General features: G+C 54.7%; 11 protein-coding genes across 11 annotated transcripts; 6 read left to right on the top strand and 5 right to left on the bottom strand.

Moving 5' to 3' along the window:
* Nucleotides 1–954: 954 nt before the first annotated feature.
* Nucleotides 955–1,833, top strand: PG986_001329 (uncharacterized protein; the record flags this gene model as incomplete). Its single annotated transcript, XM_066837551.1, has 1 exon — nt 955–1,833. The coding sequence occupies one exon, from the start codon at nt 955–957 to the stop codon at nt 1,831–1,833; it is 879 nt and encodes a 292-aa protein (XP_066706444.1).
* Nucleotides 1,834–2,194: 361 nt separating this feature from the next.
* On the top strand, nt 2,195–2,670 carry PG986_001328 (uncharacterized protein; the record flags this gene model as incomplete). The annotated part of the gene is made up of 2 exons (XM_066837550.1): nt 2,195–2,515; nt 2,572–2,670. 2 exons carry the CDS (start codon nt 2,195–2,197, stop codon nt 2,668–2,670), a joined length of 420 nt encoding a protein of 139 aa, XP_066706443.1.
* A 1,144-nt stretch (nt 2,671–3,814) lies between these two features.
* On the bottom strand, nt 3,815–4,905 carry PG986_001327 (uncharacterized protein; the record flags this gene model as incomplete). Its single annotated transcript, XM_066837549.1, has 3 exons — nt 3,815–4,027; nt 4,099–4,281; nt 4,342–4,905. The coding sequence occupies 3 exons, from the start codon at nt 4,903–4,905 to the stop codon at nt 3,815–3,817; spliced, it is 960 nt and encodes a 319-aa protein (XP_066706442.1).
* A 723-nt stretch (nt 4,906–5,628) lies between these two features.
* Nucleotides 5,629–7,078, bottom strand: PG986_001326 (MFS general substrate transporter; the record flags this gene model as incomplete). Its single annotated transcript, XM_066837548.1, has 3 exons — nt 5,629–5,818; nt 5,875–6,717; nt 6,789–7,078. The coding sequence occupies 3 exons, from the start codon at nt 7,076–7,078 to the stop codon at nt 5,629–5,631; spliced, it is 1,323 nt and encodes a 440-aa protein (XP_066706441.1).
* A 1,059-nt stretch (nt 7,079–8,137) lies between these two features.
* On the bottom strand, nt 8,138–8,513 carry PG986_001325 (uncharacterized protein; the record flags this gene model as incomplete). Its single annotated transcript, XM_066837547.1, has 2 exons — nt 8,138–8,362; nt 8,430–8,513. 2 exons carry the CDS (start codon nt 8,511–8,513, stop codon nt 8,138–8,140), a joined length of 309 nt encoding a protein of 102 aa, XP_066706440.1.
* A 1,687-nt stretch (nt 8,514–10,200) lies between these two features.
* Nucleotides 10,201–10,599, top strand: PG986_001324 (uncharacterized protein; the record flags this gene model as incomplete). Its single annotated transcript, XM_066837546.1, has 1 exon — nt 10,201–10,599. One exon carries the CDS (start codon nt 10,201–10,203, stop codon nt 10,597–10,599), a length of 399 nt encoding a protein of 132 aa, XP_066706439.1.
* Nucleotides 10,600–11,164: 565 nt separating this feature from the next.
* PG986_001323 (high-affinity nicotinic acid transporter) lies at nt 11,165–13,068 on the top strand (the record flags this gene model as incomplete). Its single annotated transcript, XM_066837545.1, has 6 exons — nt 11,165–11,359; nt 11,421–11,478; nt 11,542–11,828; nt 11,912–12,328; nt 12,382–12,593; nt 12,660–13,068. The coding sequence occupies 6 exons, from the start codon at nt 11,165–11,167 to the stop codon at nt 13,066–13,068; spliced, it is 1,578 nt and encodes a 525-aa protein (XP_066706438.1).
* A 2,582-nt stretch (nt 13,069–15,650) lies between these two features.
* On the bottom strand, nt 15,651–16,328 carry PG986_001322 (uncharacterized protein; the record flags this gene model as incomplete). Its single annotated transcript, XM_066837544.1, has 1 exon — nt 15,651–16,328. The coding sequence occupies one exon, from the start codon at nt 16,326–16,328 to the stop codon at nt 15,651–15,653; it is 678 nt and encodes a 225-aa protein (XP_066706437.1).
* A 721-nt stretch (nt 16,329–17,049) lies between these two features.
* PG986_001321 (3-oxoacyl-reductase) lies at nt 17,050–17,957 on the top strand (the record flags this gene model as incomplete). The annotated part of the gene is given in 3 exon segments (XM_066837543.1): nt 17,050–17,559; nt 17,624–17,680; nt 17,694–17,957. The coding sequence occupies 3 exon segments, from the start codon at nt 17,050–17,052 to the stop codon at nt 17,955–17,957; spliced, it is 831 nt and encodes a 276-aa protein (XP_066706436.1).
* A 646-nt stretch (nt 17,958–18,603) lies between these two features.
* On the top strand, nt 18,604–20,212 carry PG986_001320 (uncharacterized protein; the record flags this gene model as incomplete). The annotated part of the gene is made up of 2 exons (XM_066837542.1): nt 18,604–19,995; nt 20,069–20,212. 2 exons carry the CDS (start codon nt 18,604–18,606, stop codon nt 20,210–20,212), a joined length of 1,536 nt encoding a protein of 511 aa, XP_066706435.1.
* A 509-nt stretch (nt 20,213–20,721) lies between these two features.
* Nucleotides 20,722–22,110, bottom strand: PG986_001319 (uncharacterized protein; the record flags this gene model as incomplete). Its single annotated transcript, XM_066837541.1, has 1 exon — nt 20,722–22,110. The coding sequence occupies one exon, from the start codon at nt 22,108–22,110 to the stop codon at nt 20,722–20,724; it is 1,389 nt and encodes a 462-aa protein (XP_066706434.1).
* Nucleotides 22,111–22,722: the final 612 nt, after the last annotated feature.

Raw genomic sequence — 22,722 nt, 5'->3', positions numbered from 1 at the left:
TCCCACGCCGGGGAGAGTCGACGAGCTGGTCCGAATGATGGAAGAAAGAGCGGAAAGTAGGAGACGCGAAATTGTGGGCCTTTGGAAGATGCCAATTCAATTTAACCTAGGTATGCAAATAACCGCCAGGCCAGGCCAAAACACAAGCCGCCATTTCGACATCCTCAACATCCTTAACATCAACCTCCATTTGAGTCGAGTCGAGCCCATGATTTTGCTGCCGCGTGGTTCCATCAGACCTGAATCCCCAAGCCCGAGAAGTGGCATTGGCTATGTCGGTAACCTCGCGAATTGAAGGCTGACGCCGCCCCCGCACCCGGAGCGGCATCCAGGACATAACTCGGCGTTGAATGCGAGAATGAGGCCAGACTGAAAGCCAAAACCCGGTATAGCTCCAGCAACTGCTTGATCTCTGAAGCGTATACATCAGTACTCATAGAACGCGAGAGACGGAGCATGTTGCTCTCAACATCACGCCGGCCAATGCCCAGCAATTGCCCGAGGAAGCGTCAAGACGTATAGTTATTTGTGTAGCTGCTACAAGCAGTAGCCGTTATTATATACTATTTCCAGATATCTATTTCGCGATATCAAGAGAGGGGGCATGGACGTCTACGTATCTGATGGCATTCCACGCGGTCGGTCGGCTCCGTTGTCTTGGAATGTAGACAGATCCATGCCACAACAGCCATGCTGCCAAAGACATGCCAGCAAACCAAGAATGCTACTAGGCTGGCACCGTACGCAACTTCCGATGTTTATTCATTCTTCCAGTGTTTATTTCTTCTTCCTTCAATGGTTCAAATAGCCCACTAGTCCAGCGGCGCACAAGCAAACGGTTGGACCGTTGATTCTAGTAGCTGCATTTGTTCTCTCCTTTGACGTCTTGTCTATCTCGGGAAAGCACCATACACATCCGAGAGTCCACTGGAGAGACGGAAAAGACCCGCCAGCATGCCATCATCAACGTCTTCGTCGTCCAAAACAGAGCCCGTAGCTAAGCGTGCGCGTCGCGGTGATGACCCGGTCAAAGGCAAGCCAGAAAGCACAAAGCAGGAGCTCCTCGAGGACCTTCGAGTCATGCTGAAAGAACAAAACCACCTTTTCGCATGCGGAGGCACTCTCCCTGTCGGGCGAGCTGGAAAGGCAGAGGAACCTGTCGATAGAGGTGAAAAGGCAGAAGGGATCGAGACCAACGTGCCGGCACTTGCAAACGAACCAAAGGCACAGCATGAGCCCATCACGATTCGTTGGGATGTGGATGACAATGGAGCTGCAGATGGACAAGTGGCGACACCATGTGCGAAGCTCAACCTGCCACCAGTCCCCAGGGCTGGAGGCGAGACCAGTCTGAAGCGACTGATTCAGCATTGCCAGCCCGCCACCTTCGGCCGGGGCGGCAAGGACGTTTATGACGAGAGCTATCGCCGGGCTGGCCAGATGACCCCAACCGCGTTTTGTACCACATTCGACCCCTACTCGGCAGGCATCATTGACACCGTGGCCCAAGTGCTGCTGCCGAGCGTCTATGATTCTACCACCCATCGAGGTGTGCGAGCCGAACTCTACAAGCTCAATGTGTACTCTGCACCTTCTGGCAAGTTCAAGCCCCATGTCGACACGCCGCGGTCCCGGGGCCAGTTCGGATCTCTCGTTGTCTGCCTCCCCGTCGAGCACGAGGGCGGTCAGCTCAAGGTCCGCCACGAGGGTCAAGAGACGACATTCGACTGGAGCACCACCCATAACAACAAGGACGACCCCAGCCATCATGCCGTCGCGCACTGGGCCGCCTTCTACAGCGATTGCGAGCACGAGGTCATCGCATCGCCCTGACCTACAATCTGTACGCTGCCCGGGGCTTCGGACGCCTGACGGGCGCCGCGTTATCTCCAACCCCCTAAATCCGACCCATTTGCCTCTGTTCGAGACGATCCAAAGAATATTGTCCCAAGATCCTTTTGGCGGTCAAGGTAAGTCAAGAAAAGGAGCTGGCAGATCAAGCCTGGCAAACGGGCGTGCACGCGTGTCACTAACCACATATTTATCAGGAGGCACACTGGGTTTCTGGTGTTCGCACGCCTACGCGTATAACCACAAGACCGAGTCGCCCCTCCCAGACGCGCTGAAGGGGATCGACGCGGTCTTGTGGGAGATCTTCCAGTCCCTGGGCCTCGACCTGAAAATCGCGCCCGTAATGGCCATGGACAGCTCTATCTTCGAGTTCTTCAAGGAGTGGTACGAAGCCAAGCCTGAAGACGACGCGGATGACGAAGAACTCAGAAAGTTTGGAGGAAGATATGGCCCCAGCCGCCTAGACACGATGCCGAAGACGATGCCGTCGGAGTGGATCATCGGAAACGAGTTCGGGGTCCAGATCGACAACAGCGGCACGGAGGAAAGGACGGTTGAAGACTGGCACTGTCTCTACAGCGACTTCGGCAAGTACAGCCCTACGCCCATCCACTGGCTGACCAAGGCACCGAGCAAAGGAGAGTTGCAGTTGGCATATATCGCGGTAAGCAGAGCAAGCCATGCATTCATCCCACCACAGCAGCTAACCTCGACATGTAGTACGGCAACGAATCAGTCTTGGAAACTGAGTACTCAAACTGCGCTATTCTGGTGACGATTCCACCGAAAGGAGCCGAGGTAGCAGTCCAGGTCGGATAAAATGAGCCATTAAACCACTTCTGGTCCCTGAATATATTTTCATACCAAGTGGACGCCCCGTGGCCGTCAAATACACGCCGAAAGTAGAACACAGGTTTAGATTTTATACGCTTCAAGCTTCCAACACTGGATACTTCAATATATTATTGTGTTGAACCGCTTTCTAGGGATTTGGGAGCTGTTGATTTCAGCGTACAATTGAACTACGGTTGATACGCACGTCTATTACATGCAGCCTCTTCTACGGAACGAAGGAATAAAGGAAGAGGCGGGTCACTACTAAGACCTGGAACCCTAGTTCCTCAACGTAAACTCCCTGTACCCTACTTATCCGGTGTCACACATCTCAGGGTGGAAAAAGAATGTAAAGAAGGAGCTTGCTGAGAGAGAGAGAGAGAGGGAGAGAGAGAGAAAGAGAGTAGCGGAGCTCAATGAGAAAATGCTTGTCCACCCAGTCTGAGTACTCCTACACGGCGCTGCCACATTGCCACGGGCGCTGCTGGGCTCTGCGACTGGGACGGCTTGTTGTTCTTGGAAGGGCAATCCTTCTAACTGAACCCATCAGCAAGTGTTCTGGCCACTAGACCGGAACATCCAGTAATCTAATAACGACACGGTTCATATTTCAAGACTCTGCTTACGTTGGCACTCATGGCAACACAGCCGCAACCCCATGTTAATACCAAATGCTCACTCACCTAAGATTGGGCATTGACCAGTGCAGAACATGGCCGCAGATATAGAGTTGGTTCTGACAAGACATACCGACATACCATTTGGGTCAGTGTCAGTGCATCGGCTTTTGTCCCCGTGGTATGATCAACATATACACCTTCAAGAGCGAGACGTTACAAGTAAGCGCATGGTGGTAGACATAGGTTTTCAAGACGCATTATCGAATTGATGCTTTTTTTCCAGCCCGAGAAGCGGATGGAACGAATAAACTCATGGCTTGATGGGTGCTCGACTGCGCAGTCCCATATCGACTTTTGGCATGTATCGCCAACATAGTTGTATTCCATCAGACAGTGCCCTCGAGGCACTGTTCATCTTGGCACCAATAACCCCGTGCCGCTGGTGTTACCAACGCCTCAACACCTCTTGTCACAATATATGGTACAGTGTCTTCTTCTTGGCCACGCCCTCATACGGCTTGCGGCACGAAAGCATATCTGGGCATAAGAGCCATTCTCTCTTCTGGACTCAAGTCATCGTCGTATACCATCCTGACATTCTTGTCCTTGTCTTTCTTGCTCTTCTTTTCAGGCGCTGGCTCTTCTGCTGTTGCGGGTGTTGCCGACTTGGGTGCAGCCTCCCCTCGCTCAAGATCGCGAATCATCTGGTCGATGTGATCGCCCTGCTGACCAGAAGAAGCACTTGCCACCAACTCATCCACCGTCGAAGCATTGGGAGAGTAGCCAGGGAAACCAGGCTGGCCAGGTCGAGGGGGAGACCACTAGGCGCAGGAAGATTGGATCCTGGCCGCGAGGGAAGGTTGGACGGAGGGTAGTTGAAGCCGCCCTGGGGATATTGCGGGGGAGGAGAGAATCCGGGAGCGCCCTGAGGAGGGAAGCCGGGGTATTGGCCTCCAGGAGGAGGGAATGGGGAGTTCTGTTAGAGAGACGGTCAGCGAAGGTACGATAGCAAGGATGGAAGCTGGGACAAGGCGACATACGAATGTGCCAGGAGATGCGCTCTGGGCAGGACTCTGGCCATCGGGCGCACCAACGGGGGTGTATGGGTAGGCGCTCCTCCTGCGGCTTTCTGGGCGGCGATGCGGGCGCGATGCTCGGCTAGACGCTTCTTGATGTCGTCTGGGCTCTCAATCTTGAGCTTCTTGGGCGGGTTCTTGCTGCCCTGGCCGGGCGGTGGATTGCCAGTGGCGGCGTATCGGTCGGCCTGGGCTTGGTAGAAGTTCTGGATGATGCGCTGGTTGTGCTGCTGGGAGACATCCTCGGGGATACCCTCCATGCCGAAAATTTCGACGTCGAGCCCTTGGCGATTGGGGAGAGCATTTTCGACGTGTGACAAGGATTCTTTGTGAACTTGGTTCATGTGGACCGAGAGACCACCGGCGGTGTTCAAGCGCCTTCCACAACGGTCGCATTTGAAATGCTTGGCCTTCTGGTGGGAAATCAACAGCTTCAAATCCTCGAAATCTCGTTCGCAATAATAGCACCAGGGCCGCGACAGGATATCCTCGACATCGGGATGACTGCGCTTCTTTTTGCCCATGGTGGACGGCGATAATGGAGGGCAATGGATGCAGCGGTGCGATGAACGAGGCTGGGAATGGTGAAAGTGATGGCGAATGGTCGAGAGCGAAGGTTGGCGTCAGGAATGGTGGTGATGGCTGGGTTGAACAGCGCCGAAGTTGGAGGAGACGCGCGCGGACGGCTGCTCTAGGTGGTAGGCTAGGTAGGGATCGGATTGGCGACCGTATCGGGGCGTTCAATTGGCCAGAGCTGGAATTCCGCAACGGCAAAAAACTAGGAGCAAGCTTGGGCATGAGCGAGCATGGATGATTTTGGAGGTACCTCCTCTAGCCTGGCTGCCTGGGACCTGGTGCTGGGTACATGCCTAATAAGTGCTCTTTCAAGTGTGGCTTAGATGCTTTGTCCACTAAGGACGGTTATCTAATCGCAGCTTGAGTTATCCAATGTTGGACTAAGCTTAAGCCACCGGTGGCTAGGAATGTTGGAGAGTCCTCACTTTAATTCATCTACACAGCATAAGCACCAATGCACAGCCAGGCAGGCTCCTGTTCTCTTCCAGCGAGGCAGTGCCATGAATACACGCATTCAAATGCTCTGCGGCTGATCAAATCACGCTTCACTTGGTGCATCGTTCGCCAAGTCTGGACTTGCTTGTTTGTTTGTTTGAATCTTATTAATTAATACTACCTCGGTGCTGTTGAAGCACTCTCGTCCCAGGCCACTTCAAGGCCGCACCCAAATTCTATGTTTTGAGCGTCTTGGGGCCGTCATCGGAGACATGGCCCTCATCTAGGTTGACTTCTGGCACCTGCACCTCGTGGCTGTGCTCCAACTCGGAAAGCACAACCCACGTCGGGAAGATAGCGAGGAGGAGGATGCCAAAGTTGAGGCCAATGCTGACAAAGTGGTTGGCGTGACCCTGGCTTTGCATACTGCACGAAACTGTTAGCGATCATCATCCCGTTACGGGCTCGACAAGGCAACTTACGCCCACGCGACCGTCTGGCCAAGCGCTTCGAATCCACGCAGGATTCCAGTATGGTGTGAAAGTGACGACAGGTTGGTCGCATACTGACCGACTAGCCAGTAGAGGAACTGCTGGAACGCCTGGCCGGCAAAGGTCCAGAAGAACACCAGAGCGTACGTCTTTCCGAAGCCGCCCCTGAACCAGTCGAATACTGGCGATGTCTCCGCGTCATAGAACTGCTTCTGCAGGATGATGGCCCAGATCCAGGTGCCGATAAGTACCGTCACGATGGCCGTGAACGCGATCTTCGCCCGCGTCTTGATGAAGATGGCCTGTCGGTCAAGCACCGCCGCGATGATGAAGGAGCTGAAGATGCCGGCGAAGTTGGTAAAGAACGACGAGAAGGCTCGTGCTCGGACGGTGAAGTACGTGGTCAACCACGTGCTCAGGAAGCCGTTGTAAAAGTAGCTGATGAAGAAGGCCGGCATCAGTAGCAGGATCCGGCGCGAAGCCATCAGCTTGAACACGGCTTTGAACTCGCCACCCCAGCTGGGCTGTTTATGAACGACGACTCGGGTTCCATCCTTACGCCACACCTTGTCCGCGGGGCTCAGGCAAAGCGCAATCGGGAGGCCGAAGCACATGATGACGATGAATACAATGTATGTCGCCGAGCCGACCGATCCGGAAGACGACTTGTTCGCGTTGAGGCCCAGATTGATAGCGCCGCCAACGATGGGCCCGGCTGCTTTGGCTGTCTGCCACACCGCCAGGTAGAAGGCGCGATCCTGGGGAGAGGGGTAGCCGATGATGATGGCCGCCTCAGCAGCCCAGAAGAAGCCGGCCGAGATACCGCAGAGGGCGCTTCCGAACAGCATGAACCATGTGGTCGAGTTGACGTTGTTGGTGTACAGCCCAGCACCGTACAGGGGTACCCGATGGCGCCCAGCGCCAAGCCAAATCGAAGGCCTATCCGGTTGTTGATGGCGCCGGCCGCGACGCACAGGATGGCGAATAGTCCATAGACGAGCGCGTTGGCAGCAGAGACCGCATAGGGCTCAGCAGCACCGCCAGCTCCGAGTCCACCAAGGGCATCCCACATGCCCGGGGCTGTAAAGGAGACACCGCAGGCGACGGCGATCTGGAATGGCACTGAGCGGAAAATGGAATGCTTCACCGGGCTAGCGCCCGGCGCTTCTGCCGAATGCGTGGAATGGCTCGACATGGTAAGGCTCCGTACGTAGGTCCCAGTCCCAGTCTCTCGTAAGGTTTGACTGACGCTGGCTGGCTGGATGCAAGGAGAAGGGACTGGGAGCATCGGGTCAATATACGAACGGAGTTTTTCCTATTCATCATTGATGGGCCCAATCACGCCATCCTTAGTGCTATAATATTCTGACAGGGGCAACTACTTATTGATGGGGCGCGCTTGTTCTCATGCGTGAAAACTCCCAACTTCAGTGGAGCAACACCCGACCGATTGGGATCTTGAGCCGCATTGATCTGCCCGCAGCTCACACGTCAGACACGCGAGCAGTAGGCGAATACTTCCCCATTTGGCAGGAGGATGCCTTGTTTATATGTATTGCACCTCTCAGAACCCCGGGGGCGGAGGGCTACGGGATTCGCTCATAGAACGGTGTTCTGCGGAGGAGAAGGCCCTTCTCCCGGCGATCCCAGGCATGCCGACTTTTAAATAAGCAATGAGCCCAGGGAAATCATCACACTGCTAGTGGCTCTCTTTCAGTCACCACTCACTCGGCCTAATTACAGTCGTCGGCATGTCGCAATAAGGCGCAACTGCTACTAGTCCTCGATTGCGCTTCGGCTTTTGCAGCACGATACCAATCGTGAAACTCGAAAGAGCTTCTCGATGTTATACCTGGCACAGCTGAAAGAGCGTTGAATCTTTTAGCTTTTCGTTGGTGGCAATTACTGTTAGCTAAGGAGGCTAGCTAGCGACCTAGCATAGACCACCATCCCATGTTACGTATGAGATATTGCTTACCGGTAGGTCTAGAGCGAGCGGGTCTCGAATTGGGCCTTCCACAGGCCTATTACGTATGCAGGTCCGCATTCACCATTGCAGCCAGATTTTCTCTATCGAGAATGTGCAGCGAGTTGACAGGTAGGTTAAGTGAAAGAAAAGTGCCAATATACTTTCCGTCAGATCTATCATCGCAACTGCAAGGATGTCTATCCAACACCCCTTTTCATTTTCCCCTTCTCGCCGCGGAGTTGATGATGTGACTAAACGGGTTAACCAAACACCTCCAACCGGCCGTTATGTATCTTCTGTCCTGAGTTTGTCATCGGACCACTCTGGCAAGAACGTTTCGAACTCCCTTAGTAAGTCTTGTTGGTTCTCGAATATCGATTTCATCTTGCTGTGGACGACTGCAACCGCCTTTTCCAAGCCACCACTAGCTGTACCCTGGCCTGGAACATGGAGGTCGCTGAAGGCGGCCAGGAATTTATTGTACTCCTCGGGTGTTTGTTGGAATCGTTTCTGCATAGGGCGTCAGAGGTGGTTCGCAATCTACCGGTGCCTGAGAGAATGCAGAGCTTGCCTGTACGTCTTGTATGAAGCCGATGGAGCGACTGAAGGTTGGATTCTGCAGAACTTCGTCTGGGTCAATGCTTGACCCCCCTTTCGACATTTTGGGTAATGCTGCCACGAAGATGAAGGGCTCCAAAGAACACCCGTCCAGGAAAAGTGAAAAGAAATCGCGGATTGGCCAACCGTTTTATGCCTGTCCAGAGTGGACGAACGGCCTCTTGACCGTGTTTCTCTGATATTTTCAAGGGCCAGAAGGCTTATAAGACCTCCCAGCCATAGGAATTCAGGCTGTGCAGATGCCTTGTACTGCCCGTGCCGTGTGTTTGACGGACCAACCGTCAGCAATGCGCCGTATACAAGGAGGCGTATTGCTCCGGCGCGGGGGCCAAACATTGCTTACCTTTGGTTCCAAGCCGCAGCCAACATCTGCCTGTCGTTACACCAAAAGCAAATACTGTGCACATCTCTGCTATTTTTAGTCCGATCTAGCGAGATCTGACGAGATACAATCTGACATGGTACTCTTGGCAGCGAATTTGGCCCCCACCCTGAGAGACTATTCACTATGTATGACTTTGCGAGTAGGACTGACTTACACTAGCACCTTGTGTCTCTCTTTACCCACCCCTCGCATCTCTAGAAAAGAAGAAGAAGAAGAAGAAGAAGAAAACGGCATCAGGCGTACGATGGGAACTACTACATATTTCGGGCTGCTTTGGCTTCGGTCGTAGCAGTTGGACCCATTCATCCCTGAAGGCAGGAAATGCCCTTTGCCTTGGATCGAGCAACATCCTATCTACACCCAACACGAGTCTGCTTGAAGAGATCGACCCGGTACTTCCTGGCACGCACGTAATAACGATGAGTAGAGGCAGTTTGCTCCCTCTTCGCTGAGTCAGTACCAGCCCAGAGGTCCGCGGAGAAATGCAATTACTTGTGGACGCCAGTAAGCAAAAGCCCGCCCGTCCACTTGAACGAGATCAGCTTTGTGATACTTGGGCCATCTCACTCATACACGGATGTTGCAGGAGTTGGCCAAGCGAGACCCTGCAGAACTTGTTGCTTACGTGTGTGTTTCACCATGGCAGACATATTGCGAGAAGCTCATCGGCCAAATACGATGGCTCGAGTGGTTCCACGACGTGCCAATATGAGAACGCCACTTCCCCAAATACTGTTCTGTCTAGATATGGCGAAAGGTTCCAAGTTGCTGACAGAACGGGCATCTTACTGCGATAGACTTCGACGGTTCTGATTGGGGGCTCGTGTCATGCAGACGATGGAGGAATACAATAAGCAATCTATGTACGCCACTCGAGGAAAGCACACTTGCCCGAATCATGTGTCGCCTCCACGATTACCACCAAGGCCTATATTTGCAGCAAAGGGATTGGTCCGGTTCAAATCAGAAAGAAATCGGGCTCAGCCAACATGAGTTCTTGCAGAAACGGGCCGGCCTGTAGTGTCAAGCTCCGGCCGCGATAGTCACTTTTTCAGAAGACTATTTGAAGAGCTTTTCTTTCTTCATAAGGGCTCCGCATAGCATTGTGATAGCCCAGCGGCACTACTCAAGATGTAGGCTTTACTCATGGTCTGGAAACCAAGCTGCTAACGGTTCTGCATGGATATAACACGTTGGAGGCCATGTTAAAGACCATGAGGAAGCAGGTAAACGGGAGCAGACGCACCGCCGCCATCACCTCCAAATCGCCTTGCGTATAGGCGAAGAAGCTTGCTCGCACATTACAAGACCACGACGGTGTTTCATCATCACGTACACAAGGAATATGCCAGTGCCGCCAACGCCGGCCAATGCTCTACCGACGATAAGAGCGTTCGTCGAAGGGGCTGCACCCCACAGCGCAGACGCGGCCTCGAACAGGGGCTCTGCTCCCAATGAACATAATTTTGAGGTTGAAGATGGCGCATATGGACGCCCTGTGCTCCACAGTGGCCGCCACTATTTTCCTTGCGAAAGGAGTGTAACTGACGAAGAGTTTGTCTTACCCAGGCAGAATTGCGCAAGCAGATGCCAGGGGAAAAGCCGTGCCGATCCAGGTCAGTTTCTCGATGTCGTCGAGCTGCTCGACGATGGCGGTCTGGATATCGGCGGCGATAGTGTCATCGAGTCGATCGACATTGTACCTCGGCTCACGATCTTCTTGCAGCCATTCAAGCCCAGATGATATACCTGATTATGCGCATCGTGGACGCTGCCCAGCATGCTGAGACAAGCGCGAACAGACAGAGGCTGGATGCTTTGTTTGGGCTGCAACAACGGACTATCTCGGGATGCTGCTCCGGTTGGGCGTGACGATGATTTAAGCTTAGTCCAGGACTACTGCCCAGAAGCCGCGCCGGTTCCCGCAGCATCCCAAAGAGCCAAAGACTAAACGGCGCCTCGGTAGATTTCCCAGCGAAGAGGCGCCAGGATGACCCGTTGACTTGCCTTGTAGTGGACCTCGAGTGTCCCATGGCAAATGCCGGCCATGGGGCTTCCCCGCACGCTGACGGTACCCCAAGCATCAAGCCCCCTACATAGGGGCCTAGAGTGTGGGGGACAGGGAACAGGGGCTTTAGTCTAGACGCCCCCCAGCAGGTCGTCGGACTTTAGGCTTCCCCAGCAAGTGTGCTCATCTGGTCTCCCGTGAGTATTATATAGGCGCTGTGCCTGCATGGCATATCCCGTGTTCTCTAGCAAATCTCCTGCGGACCAACAAGCTGGATCTTCCAATGATATAGCATAGTTATATGCACAGTAAAATGTCTTCCTCTCGGCCGTCCGAGGAACCGGACCTCAGCGAGCCCGATGTCTCGCATCACGAGCGGCCGCAAAATGGACCCAACAAGGTGGCCGAAAAGGACCGCATCGACGCTATCGCCGAAGCCCCTGGCACCACTATCACATCATTTGCGCATCTCGACGAGAAGAAAATCTTGCGAAAGGTATGGTGTATTGTTCCCGGATGAGACTCCTCAAAGCATAGGCTGAAACGTTTATATCCAGATGGACATGCGATTGATTCCCATGCTTGCCCTCCTCTATCTTCTTTCCTTCCTCGATCGTAAGTGCCTGGCAACGTTCACCACACCACGCCACCATGACTCCTGCTAAGAATGATGCCCAGGTGGCAACATCGGAAACGCCAAGATTGAAGGACTCCAGGACGATCTGAAGATGTCGCCGGATCAGTACAACTGGTGCTTGACCGTATTCTTCTTCCCCTACGCCTTCTTCGAGGTTCCCAGCAACCTGCTGCTCAAGAAGTTCCGACCCAGTCGCTGGCTGCCCATGATCATGGTCGCCTGGGGGACTGTCATGGCTCTCATGGGCATCGTGCAGAACTATGAGGGGCTCTTGACCGCGCGCATATTCCTCGGCGTGGCCGAGGCCGGCCTCTATCCTGGATGCGCTGTACGTCTTTCCCCCTCTTGTTCGGCCACTGTCGGCTTCCGTCCTTGTCTCTGCGAGCGTCGCCATGTTGACACAGACGTCAGTATTACCTCACCATGTGGTACTGCCGCCACGAAATACAGCTGAGACAGGCCATGTTTTTCTCCGCCGCATCCATCGCCGGCGCTTTCAGCGGTCTTCTCGCCTTCGCCATCTCCAAGATGGACGGGGTTGGCAACCTTGAGGGCTGGCGCTGGATCTTTATCCTGGAGGGCATGGTCACGGTCCTTGTCGCCGTCGGCGCATTCTTTTGTCTGTACGACTTCCCCGAGACGGCCACCTTTTTGACGGAGGAGGAAAGGGCCTTTGTCGTGTTTCGTCTGAAGTACGGTCAGCACAAGGACGGCGACGAGGCAGAACGCCATGTTGCAGTGGCCGAGTCCGAGGAGTTCCAGTGGCGGTATGTCTGGGATGCTTTCAAGGATTGGCAGATCTGGCTGAACATCATCGTCTATTGGGGTGTAAGTGCCACAGTGGCCAACAGATGCGGTTTCGAGGCTAACAAGCTGGGTAGATCGTATGTCCGCTATACGGAATCAGTCTTTTCCTGCCGAGCATCGTCAACAACCTTGGCTACAAGTCGAGCACGGCACAACTGATGACAGTTCCGATCTACATCGTGGCTGCTGTCCTTGCCGTGATTGTCGCGTACGTATCAGACAGGATCGGAAATCGAAGCCCCTTTGTCATCTTCTTCCTCCTCTTGATGGTGGTTGGTTTTGCCATGTAAGTTCAGCCTATGGCTCGATCTTGAAACGGCAACAGGAGGCTAATCATCGACACATAATGCAGGTGTATCTCAACGACCAACCCCAAAGTGGTTTACGGCGGGGTCTTCATTGTAGCGTGCGCCATCTATCCGGCGTTCCCGGGGAACATTGCGTGGCTGAGCAACAACCTTGCTGGGAGCTACAAGCGCAGCGCCGGGATGGCGATCCAGATCGGGGTGGGCAACCTGGGCGGTGCCATGGCGTCCAACTTCTATCGTCAGAAGGACTCGCCGCACTATACGCTGGGCCACGGCTTGGAGCTGGGCTTCGTTACAGCAGGGATCATTGCCGCGGTCGTCCTGCTTACAGCATACGGGGCTATCAACAAGAAGCGAGCCAAGTCCATGAACCAGCAGCAAGACCAGCAGTTCTCCCATGCGCAGCTAGCTGTCCAGGGCGACAAAGCTGTCACTTTTAGATACATGTACTGAGTAGACATACGCAGAAGTTAGAACTTACGGACTGACTATTGATATGGCACTCGAGATAGTCATGATGTTGGGTAGCACCTGATGTGGTCGTTCCCATGCAACTATGCAGGGCAATGCATTCCAACCCTCTTCAATGCCTTAAAATTGTGTTAGATCTAATGCCCCTCGATATCGTTGGTTGCTGATGAAACTGGACGCCTTGACGAACCAACGAATATTGAAACTCGAGCTATAGGGGCTACTCGAACAACCCAACGAGGAAAGATTCGATGTAGATATCATGTTATTTTGTAGAGAAGTACATGTATGCCGGTATCATTATGCGAGTGCCGTGGGACCATGCGCTGCTGAGTAGAGCGAGGATGAGCCACGTGGGCGATGGTTACTTAGTTTGTTACTGTAATAAAAAAGTTCCCGAGCAGGGGCAGTTGGCAGGGGGAGGTTGCCCGGGAGTATCAGCCCCATAAAACAACCACCTACTGAAGGATGCCTACCTGTGACCGGTGCAGAACATCCCCATGTTTCCAATTGTATATCAAGACCTTGGAAGCCATGCAGTTACTATAATTCGTTGGCGGTTCCTTTTAGAAGACATGACATCGTCACGTCAAAATGTAGGCAGTCTCCGTAGTCCCCCATGCTGCCATCGCACAATGGCGGCACCATGAGGCCTCGTGGAGAGTTTCTACATATGACTACCGTGTTAGGAGTATATGCTTGATGGTTTGTAGCATGCCCAGTAGATATAACACGAGGAGGATGGACGGCGTCGCCGGGACTGGCAGGGGAGCTCAACGTGTCTTCGTTTAGCCCCTATTCGATGTGCACCAGTTTTCGCAGGGTCTGACAGCTTACTGTAGTTGTAGTCGAGTCCTAGTTCTGTGAAAAGTGAATTGGAACTCATGGACACCGTTCCCTCAGAGGTGAAGGACTAGGCTGACGTTGATAGGTCGTTGGTGGGTGTTGCAGGACGGAGCAGGGGTTGAAGCCGCTGCGAGCTCTGATTGGTTGGCTCGACCTCTGGTCGAAAAAGGGTCTATCACCTTTAAAAGCCCCCTTCCCCTCCCCTACCATCCTTTTCTGATCTTCTCCTCCTTCATCTATCAAATACACCGAATCTGCTGTTTTCATCAAGAAGTATCCCGCAACCACCAATTGCATCCACTTGCATCAAGTTCACCGACCCCTGAGCCCCTGAAAGCCACCTAGTACTATTTATGGCGTCTCACCAGCGTATGTCACTACCACCCACTCACCCTTCCGTATCGTTGTCCCGAAACTGAAATCCGCATACAGCTTACCGGGGCACACCTGTCTGGTACTATGACCCTGCACTCTTCCACAGACGCAAGGAGTCAATGCACCACATAGTTGGCGGTGCACACAACCGGCCTGGTGGGAACTCCCCTTATATCCAATAATGGTTCAGACCATTGAGGAGCCTAACATGTATACATATTCCCAGATACTTCACCATCTTCCAATGATGCTTTGGGCACTTACAGAGTACCCAGAAGCTATGCGGGGAGGCCAGTCTTCAAGGAAAGGGGCGGATGCCAAGACACTTCGTCTGCAGGACTGCTGAGACGGCACGGACATCCGTCTTCGGACCATCTACGGAGCTATGATAACTCGTATTCTTTGGCGAGGTCAACGGTGGCGGATGTCGGTTTGAAGCCCGGAGTAGAAGTAAGAAGCAGGCCGAAAGCAGAGCAGGGGGTAGGGTCACGTGGCAACGACTTCCGACCAAAGGTACCACGGCAGCCGAGCGAACATCACAGATCTGTGGACGACCGAGTGACAATCAACCAGAGAAAACCCTTTGGGGAGGCCAAGATGATTTCGTTCGATCCTGTTGTCGAGGTCATCCGTCTGCCTAGCACAGATCCAAATCGACGTCGCCGGCGGCAGCAAACCACCCCGGGGAGAGATCTTTCGGCCCCCGTTCCGCCAAGAGCACCGAAGATAGAGCGGCTCCCTACGCCGGACTTTGATCCTCCTCCAGAATCGGTCCAGGATCTTTGTGCCTGCTGTACCAACTCGGAAGCACACCTGTATCCTAGCAGCAGGCAAAGCAAGATGGAAACCCAGAGTAAGTGACCATGTCCCAGCTCAGTACATAGGTATAATGCTGACATCGATGGAGTGGTGGAAGCCAAGGCATACATAGCAAGGACTTCGCAAAGACCTAGATCGACCAAGTATCGTTCGGAAGATTTTATCTTGTTTCCCTAACGGTATTTCCTTTGAATCACGAGATCGGTCAGAATCTGGACACTTTCTTCTCAGGGGGTATACTCATTTGGACACGAATGACGCTGAGATGCCGGATTGACATCTCATCTCTCTCTCTTTCTATGTTTGTGTATATCCGGTTTTAGATACGTCAAAAACAAACTTTGGTTTTCCAACAGCCAACTGGCCAGCTATCCATCTATCTCAATGTTTCCTTGATGGGCTCCTCTAGTTTTCAGGTAGCGTGTATCCATCTTTTGTCTTCTGCTTCGGATCTGAACGGTAAGACAGGTTGAACCCGAGTGCTCAGTTCTTGGAGATGTCGGCCCAAGAATAAATAAACATGCTTAAAACTTCAACTGATTGAACTGTTCATCTTGAGGGAACCCGAGATGGAAACGGCCGCAGCCACCCGATTCCAGCAACACCCCTTCTCCCGTCTCGAAACCCAGCACGCTCCCGCCGCCCTGCCGCCGGTCGTCGTCGATGAATCGCATCTGCGAGTACTCATCCCCGCTCACCGTCGCCTGCCACTTGGGGATCATGAAGCCAAAGATGGTGCCCTCGACATCCTCGAACAGCCCCTGCTTCGTGTGGACGCTGCGGAATGCGCCCGTGATCCGGAAGGGCATGGGGGAGTTTGGCCACACGACCTTCCGCAGATCGGCGAATGTGAAGGACGAGTGGAGCTCGACCCGGTCCGTGGGCTTGAAGACGGTCACCATGGCGTAGGGCAGCGAGGCGCGGGGTTCCGCCTCCTCCACGGTGCCGTCGTAGGCGATGCTGTAGGCTTTGCCTTCGATCTGGACCATCTCCTTGGGCGGCGTTGCGAAAGGGAGCGTGTCGGATCCATCACCACCACCGCCGTTCGGAGGAGTTGAGCCCGGGCTCCTCTCAAATACCCCGACGCCGTAGGTGCCGTGGTTAACCAAGTCGGCCACTCGTGGACCTCCGTGGTCCAGCCCCGCCGCAAACGCAGGCCAGAGCGAGTACTGGTAGATATCGTTGGGTATTGATGATGGCATACTGACGACGTAAAGGTGGATAGCCGGGATTCCGAATGAGAGGGTGGTGGGTTGGCTGCATTTACCAAACGCCAAGTCTGGAAGGGAAGATAGGTAAGAAGTAAGAATAGATGACGGCGCCCAGCAACAGCATCACGGACGAGGAATTCTGCACTTGCTCAATGCATTCGTCGCACCGGAAGTCCGAGAGGGAGGGGCAGTCCTTGATGACGATTTCCATGTCTTGCTTGTGCCGTGCACTGATTTTACTACGCGGCATTGGACACCGCTAGCGGCGGTGCTGAACTCTAAGTAGTGCATGTACTGCACTGCCGACTGGGCCTGCCACTATCGGAGTCGATTAGCCAGGTCCGGACCAACCAGCGCAACCATCCTGATGGGAGTTTGTTGACTACTGGGATCATGCCCCGCAGCAGCAGCATTGATCGGGCGTTCGGGATATGTATGCACCCCGCATGCTAGCAGCACATTACTGAGAGCTTCGGCATTGAACCCGTCGCTGTCATCCGAAATACATGAAGTCTCCGCTCGCATGGGAGAGGGGTCATCATCATTGGAGCCGACAGCAGCTCACAAGGCCTTGCCAGCTTCCTCTACTCCATCCATGCCTAGCGTTTAGAACCTTGCAAGCATACAAGCGTCTACAGACCCGACCAACCGGCTATCTCTCTCTCTCTCTCTCTCTCTCTCTCTATTTACTTAGCAGTTTGCCGTTGTCGAAATGGCACCGCATCTCCGTCTCCAATTCAAAGTCGCCATCGTGACGGGCGGCGCCTCGGGCTTCGGCCGCGGCATCGCCGCCAAGTTCGTCGAGGAGGGCGCGCAGGTCATCATCGCGGACCTGTCCGAGGAGGCCGGCAGCGCCGCCGCCGCCGAGCTCAAGTGCGACTTTGTGCGGGCCGACGTGACGCGGCGGGCGGACTGGGAGGCGCTGCTGCGGACGGCCGTCGACCGGTTCGGCGGGCTCGACGTCGTGGTCAACAACGCCGGCATGACGTACGCCAACAAGCCCACCGAGACGGTCACGGAGCACGACTTTGACCTGGTCATGAACGTCAACGTCAAGTCCGTCTGGCTCTCGACCGACGTGCTCCTGCCGTACTTTCTCGAGAAGAAACGGCCGGGCTGCTTCATCCAGGTCGCGTCGACGGCGGGGGTGCGGCCGAGGCCCAACTTGACGTGGTACAATGCGTCCAAGGCGGCTGTCATCAATGCAACAAAGGTGCGGAGAGTAACGCAAAAGAGCTGCTACGCCATCCATGCCACGATGCAACTAACTAAGCTGACTGTTATAGACTATGGCGGTGGAGTACGGGCCGAAGCAGATTCGGTTCAACTCGGTTTCTCCGGTTGTGGGGAGTACAGGAATGCAAGTTTCTCCAACATGCCACCAGACTTACCCACGTCTCCGTCTCAGCTGAGAGGACTAACCTTTCAGTGAGCAGGACTCATTTGTTCCTAGGCAAGCCGGACACCGAAGAGAACCGGAAGGGGTTCCTGTCTGTCGTGCCACTGGGCCGTGGCTCGACCCCGGCGGATGTTGCAAACGCCTGTTGCTATTTGGCCAGCGAAGAGGCCTCATTCATCACGGGGGTCAATCTGGAGGTGGATGGCGGTCGTTGTGTATGAGCGTTGGATCATATCCGGCATACGTCGGGAGTAGTAGTGGTGGCGGGGAGTGTTGTGGAATCACCGTACGGAATGTTGAGCCTGTACTTGTAGGCGAGCTCCAGTGCTGCCTGCCCACAGTACTTGACCCCCATAATGATTGTTTGTGCCAGAGCTGGCCCTTGTGCTACAGACCATCGTTCTTTAGATCCAATGTTGCTAGATATTGGTGTAAGTAAGATACACATTGAAGCCTCAGGAAGCCCCGGGCACGCCACAACGCGACAATACGGCATGTCAGCAGCATGATGCCCATCAATTGGATTTCGAAATGCCTAGTTCCCGCCACGAGAATGAGCTTTCGCCCTTTCGCCCTTTCGCCCTTTCGCTCCTTCCTTCCCGCTGTGGAGATCCCCCGCACCTTCTCCAGGTGCCGGCTCAGTCTTCCCCACTTGCTGGTGGCCAGTAGGAATGACGGGATGACGGGATGACGTATCTTCGTCAGCGGCTTCATCCGACAAACAGCTGCCAGGACGCCCTTGCCGCTGAGAAGATATTCGAGTGCCTGGGCCGAATCAAAGGAACTATCGCCTGTTCGAATCCCAGCCCGTCTCCAGATTAGTTCACCTACCTACCTTGGGCATGGTTGACGCCGACTTCAGTCACCATGCCGGACACGAAGCAACCCACAGCCACTCAGCCCCCACTCCCCTTCCAACTCAGCGATGAGACTCTTGTACAGCAGGCTAGCTGCTATATCCACGGCAAGGTCATCCCGGCCAGACGCGGCGGTACCTTCGAGGTGCAGGATCCCGGCTCCGGAACCACCTGGGCACACAGCGCCGACAGCACCATCGACGACGTCGAGCCCGCCGTGCACTCCAGCGCCATCGCCTTCGCCGCCTACCGCCAGACCCCGCCGCGGCAGCGCGCCAAGTTGCTGCATGCCTGGCACCGCGAGATCGAGGCCCACTGCGAGGACCTGGCGCGCGTGCTGGTCGCCGAGACGGGCAAACCGCTGGCCGAGGCGCGCGGCGAGCTCGACTACGCCTTAAGCTTCGTCTGGTGGTTTGCGGGCGAGGCCGACCGCGTCGAGGGCGCCACGGTCACGAGCGCGGTCCCGGGACGCCGCGCCCTGACCATCAAGCAGCCCGTCGGCGTCGTCGCGGCCCTCGTGCCCTGGAACTTCCCCGTCGCGCTGCTGCTACGCAAAGCCGCCGCCGCCCTCGCAGCGGGCTGCACCATGGTGGTGAAGCCGTCGCCCGAGACGCCGCTGACGGCACTGGCCCTGGCGCAGCTCGCGACCCGCGCGGGCTTTCTGCCGGGCGTCTTGAACATCGTCCCCACGAGCCTCGAACACACGCCCGCCGTCGCCGAGGCCCTGTGCCTGCACCCGGCCGTGGCCAAGGTCACCTTCACGGGCAGCACCCGGATCGGCAAGCTCATCTCCAGCCTCTGCGCGCGCAACCTCAAAAAAGCCACGTTCGAGCTCGGCGGCAACTGCCCCTTCATCGTCTTTGACGACGCGAACCTGGACCAGGCCGTCGAGCAGCTCATGGCGCTCAAGTGGCGGCACGCGGGCCAAGCCTGCGTCACAGCGAATCGAGTCTACGTGCAGGAGGGAACCCACGACGCCCTGGTGAAAACTCTGGTGGAGAAGACGTCTGCCATCAAAGTCGGCCACGGCATGACGGAAGACGTCACCATGGGCCCACTGACGACGGCGCGCGGGCTCGACAAGGCCGAACAGCTCGCCCGCAACGCGCTGGACCAGGGCGCCGAGCTCGTGTTGGGCACGGGCAAGCGGCACTCGGTCGATAAGTACCCGGACGGACACTACATGGCGCCGGCGATCCTGATCAACATGAACGATGAGATGGCCATGAGCCAGGAGGAGGCCTTCGCGCCGCTTCTGGGCGTCTATGCCTTTGAGACGGAGGAAGAGGTGACGAAGCGCGCCAACAACACGCCCATGGGCCTGACGAGCTACGTCTTCACCAAGGACGTCGATCGGCTGTGGCGCATGTTCGAGAAGCTCGAGGCGGGCATGATAGGGCTTGTAAGTTTCCTCCCACATGGCACGGCCTCAGAATCTAAATGCTGATACGCAATGATTTTGCGCGCGCTTCTAGAACACGGGCAACTGTTCATCGGCCGAGGCCCCCTTTGGTGGCATCAAGCATAGTGGGGTCGGAAAGGAGAGCGGGAAAGATGTGGCGATTAACGAATTCATGATAACGAAGACGGGAACACTGACAGTAGAAGGTCATTACTAGCTCACGTACTAGCTCACATGTTTGATGAGCAATGAATAGGCTAAGGAAGAGGAAGGAAAGGTATGGCACTACTCCTCATGACCATAGGAAGCGGATATGATGGGAGTCGAGCAACACATGTTAGGGGTTACATGGAAAGGGCAGACTGTCCCACCCCTACAGTATTAATGCTCAGCTCGCACCCTTCTGAAGCATGATGCCGATTTGACCGGTGACAAGCAGTCCTAAGTCGAAAAAAGGTGCTGAACTGCAGCACAGCAACGCCCAAGCAATCGTAATTTATAATGTACCTGTACTGTTAAGTTATATATCGGGAACATGAGCAATAACGCCGACATCCAACCTTGCCCATTGCCCGTCATTATCATGGATATCCAACCGTACTCCTAATGCCCGAGATGAATGATACAATTACGTGACCACCAATGCCATACCGCACAAGTCAAATGGAAGGCCATCCGGCAAAAGCACAACAAAACCTAGGCTAATATTACCGGTCATCGCTGTATTCAGAGTTGAAGCTCGCGCTCTGGAGGTGCTTGTTCTTGAGATGGAGGTTGAATCCTCAACAGTGAGAAAAGTACCTCTTGAAGCACTGCCAATGTCTCCACGTCGCTCTCCTTGATCTCCATCGGTATATCGTCAAGTAGTGAATCGGGGTCGTTCATATATCTGGCGGATTTCACACGGGACACTTCGCTGTCGAGGCTGTTGCGAACATCACGAAGCTGGAGGATCAGCGACCGGATCGTGTCCGGGTTGAGTTGGCAAAATTCGTGGTACGTGATGCCTCCGGCCATACTGTAGTCGAGCCACTCCGAGGCATGATTGGATAGCATCGTACCGAGGCTGGCTTTAATGAGAGCGTATGATTTTATGAAGTGCCGCAGAGGCTCTTGTTGCACAGGTATATCCTGGCGCTGGATGAGGGCGGAGAACTCGCTTTGACAGGAATCAATCTCATCCTTCAGGTCATACAGCTCACGCCGCAAGCGTGAGACTGAGGCATCGTTGCCCGGCCCCCAATGCGTTTCGTACTGTCCAGCCACTGGCGAGCCATTGGCCGGTGCCACGTGCAGGTTCGCAGCGTGGAACTCGTCATAGTCAGCCTGGAGGATGGGGAGGAACCCGCTTATGGCAGCGTTGGACTCGATAAGAGAAGACTGGTATCTGGCAATACCCAAAAAAGCCTCGTCGGCGTCGGATGCGGAATGGGCTTCACCCATATGATGTTGGAGCAGCCGCTGCAAGCCCAGTAGCTCGATGCGGAGATTGGACATCCACTCGTAGAGTCCGGGGTCTAGGGGCAAATCGCTAGTCTGGTGGGTGACCCAGTGCTTCGAGTACCCTTGGACCATGGGCTCGAGCGTCTTGAGGGCGTCGCGGACTTTGCCGCACTCACCTCGTAGCTCCTTGGTCCCTTGGAGTGGTGCGAAGTTGCCGTGGAAGCTGATGGCACCCATTATTTCGCCGATGAGCTTCCCCAGCGACGTCGTGACCCTCAAGAGGTACGGAGGATTCCAGTCTGCGTCCAATATCCGACTGATGGACGCAGTCGAAGACCAAGGCGATTCCGGCAGTTTTGCGCTCTTCATATCCTTTTTCCCAGCATTGATAGCATCGCCGAGGCGTTCGAGACCCGCTTCTTCTCCATCACTTTCTTCGTCTGATGTCCAGGTGGGGACCGTGGGGCTCGACTTGGTAGGGTCTTTGGTAACAGCGGCACGGCGTGGCGAGGGAGGCAAAGTCTCGGACTTGCAGGCATCGTCGTCTTCGTCTTCGCTGTCTTCGGATATGCTCAAGGATACGAAAGAGAAAGCGTCGTCGGTGGTAGCATCGTTAATGTCCTGCCAATCATCGGCAATACTCTCAGGCGGGTTTGCCACGACGGGCGTCATGGCGCTGGTTCCCCTGTCGGAGCGCAGTGAAGTAAAAAAGCCGTGATGGATTGATGGATGAAGGAGAAGATGGATTGAAGACGGGGGACTTGGTGTTGACTCGTCCAAGATAAAGTAAGGCCAGGAAGGATGACTTGTCTCCTCTAACTGGGAAGTCCTAGAATCAGTTGAGGAATTAACAACGAAGGCCAGCCATGTTGAATCAAATGGCAGCCTGGCCCAAAAGTAAGAGCAGGAGGCCAAATCAATCACCCAATCACCTCCACATGCAGCAGTAGCCGTGCCAGGCAGGCGCACTTAGCACTTAGCACTCAGCACTTAGGCATGCAACCACTGGCAGGCCGGCGTGGTGAACCTGCGAAGTACCAAAGACTATTATTCCCCCGCCAAACTTGAACGATACCTTAAGGATACAGTACGGTGACAGAAAGATTAACACCCTCCCTGCTAGATCCCGAAAAAGTCAAATAGAGACAGTGAATTTATACCTACCAAAGTTAACCTTTGGAGAAGTGCAATACTAAACAAAGAATTTATACCTACCAGGGTCAAGTTTCGCCGTCTATATTTGACTTTTTCGGGATCTAGCAGGGGGGGGGTGTTAATCTTTCT

This window comes from Apiospora aurea (genome assembly GCF_038362705.1).
Source record: "Apiospora aurea strain CBS 24483 chromosome Unknown utg000001l_segment0_segment0, whole genome shotgun sequence".
NCBI lineage: Eukaryota > Fungi > Ascomycota > Sordariomycetes > Amphisphaeriales > Apiosporaceae > Apiospora > Apiospora aurea.
The sequence above is the reverse complement of the archived record's forward strand: the minus strand, read 5'-3'. Positions and strand labels throughout refer to the sequence as shown.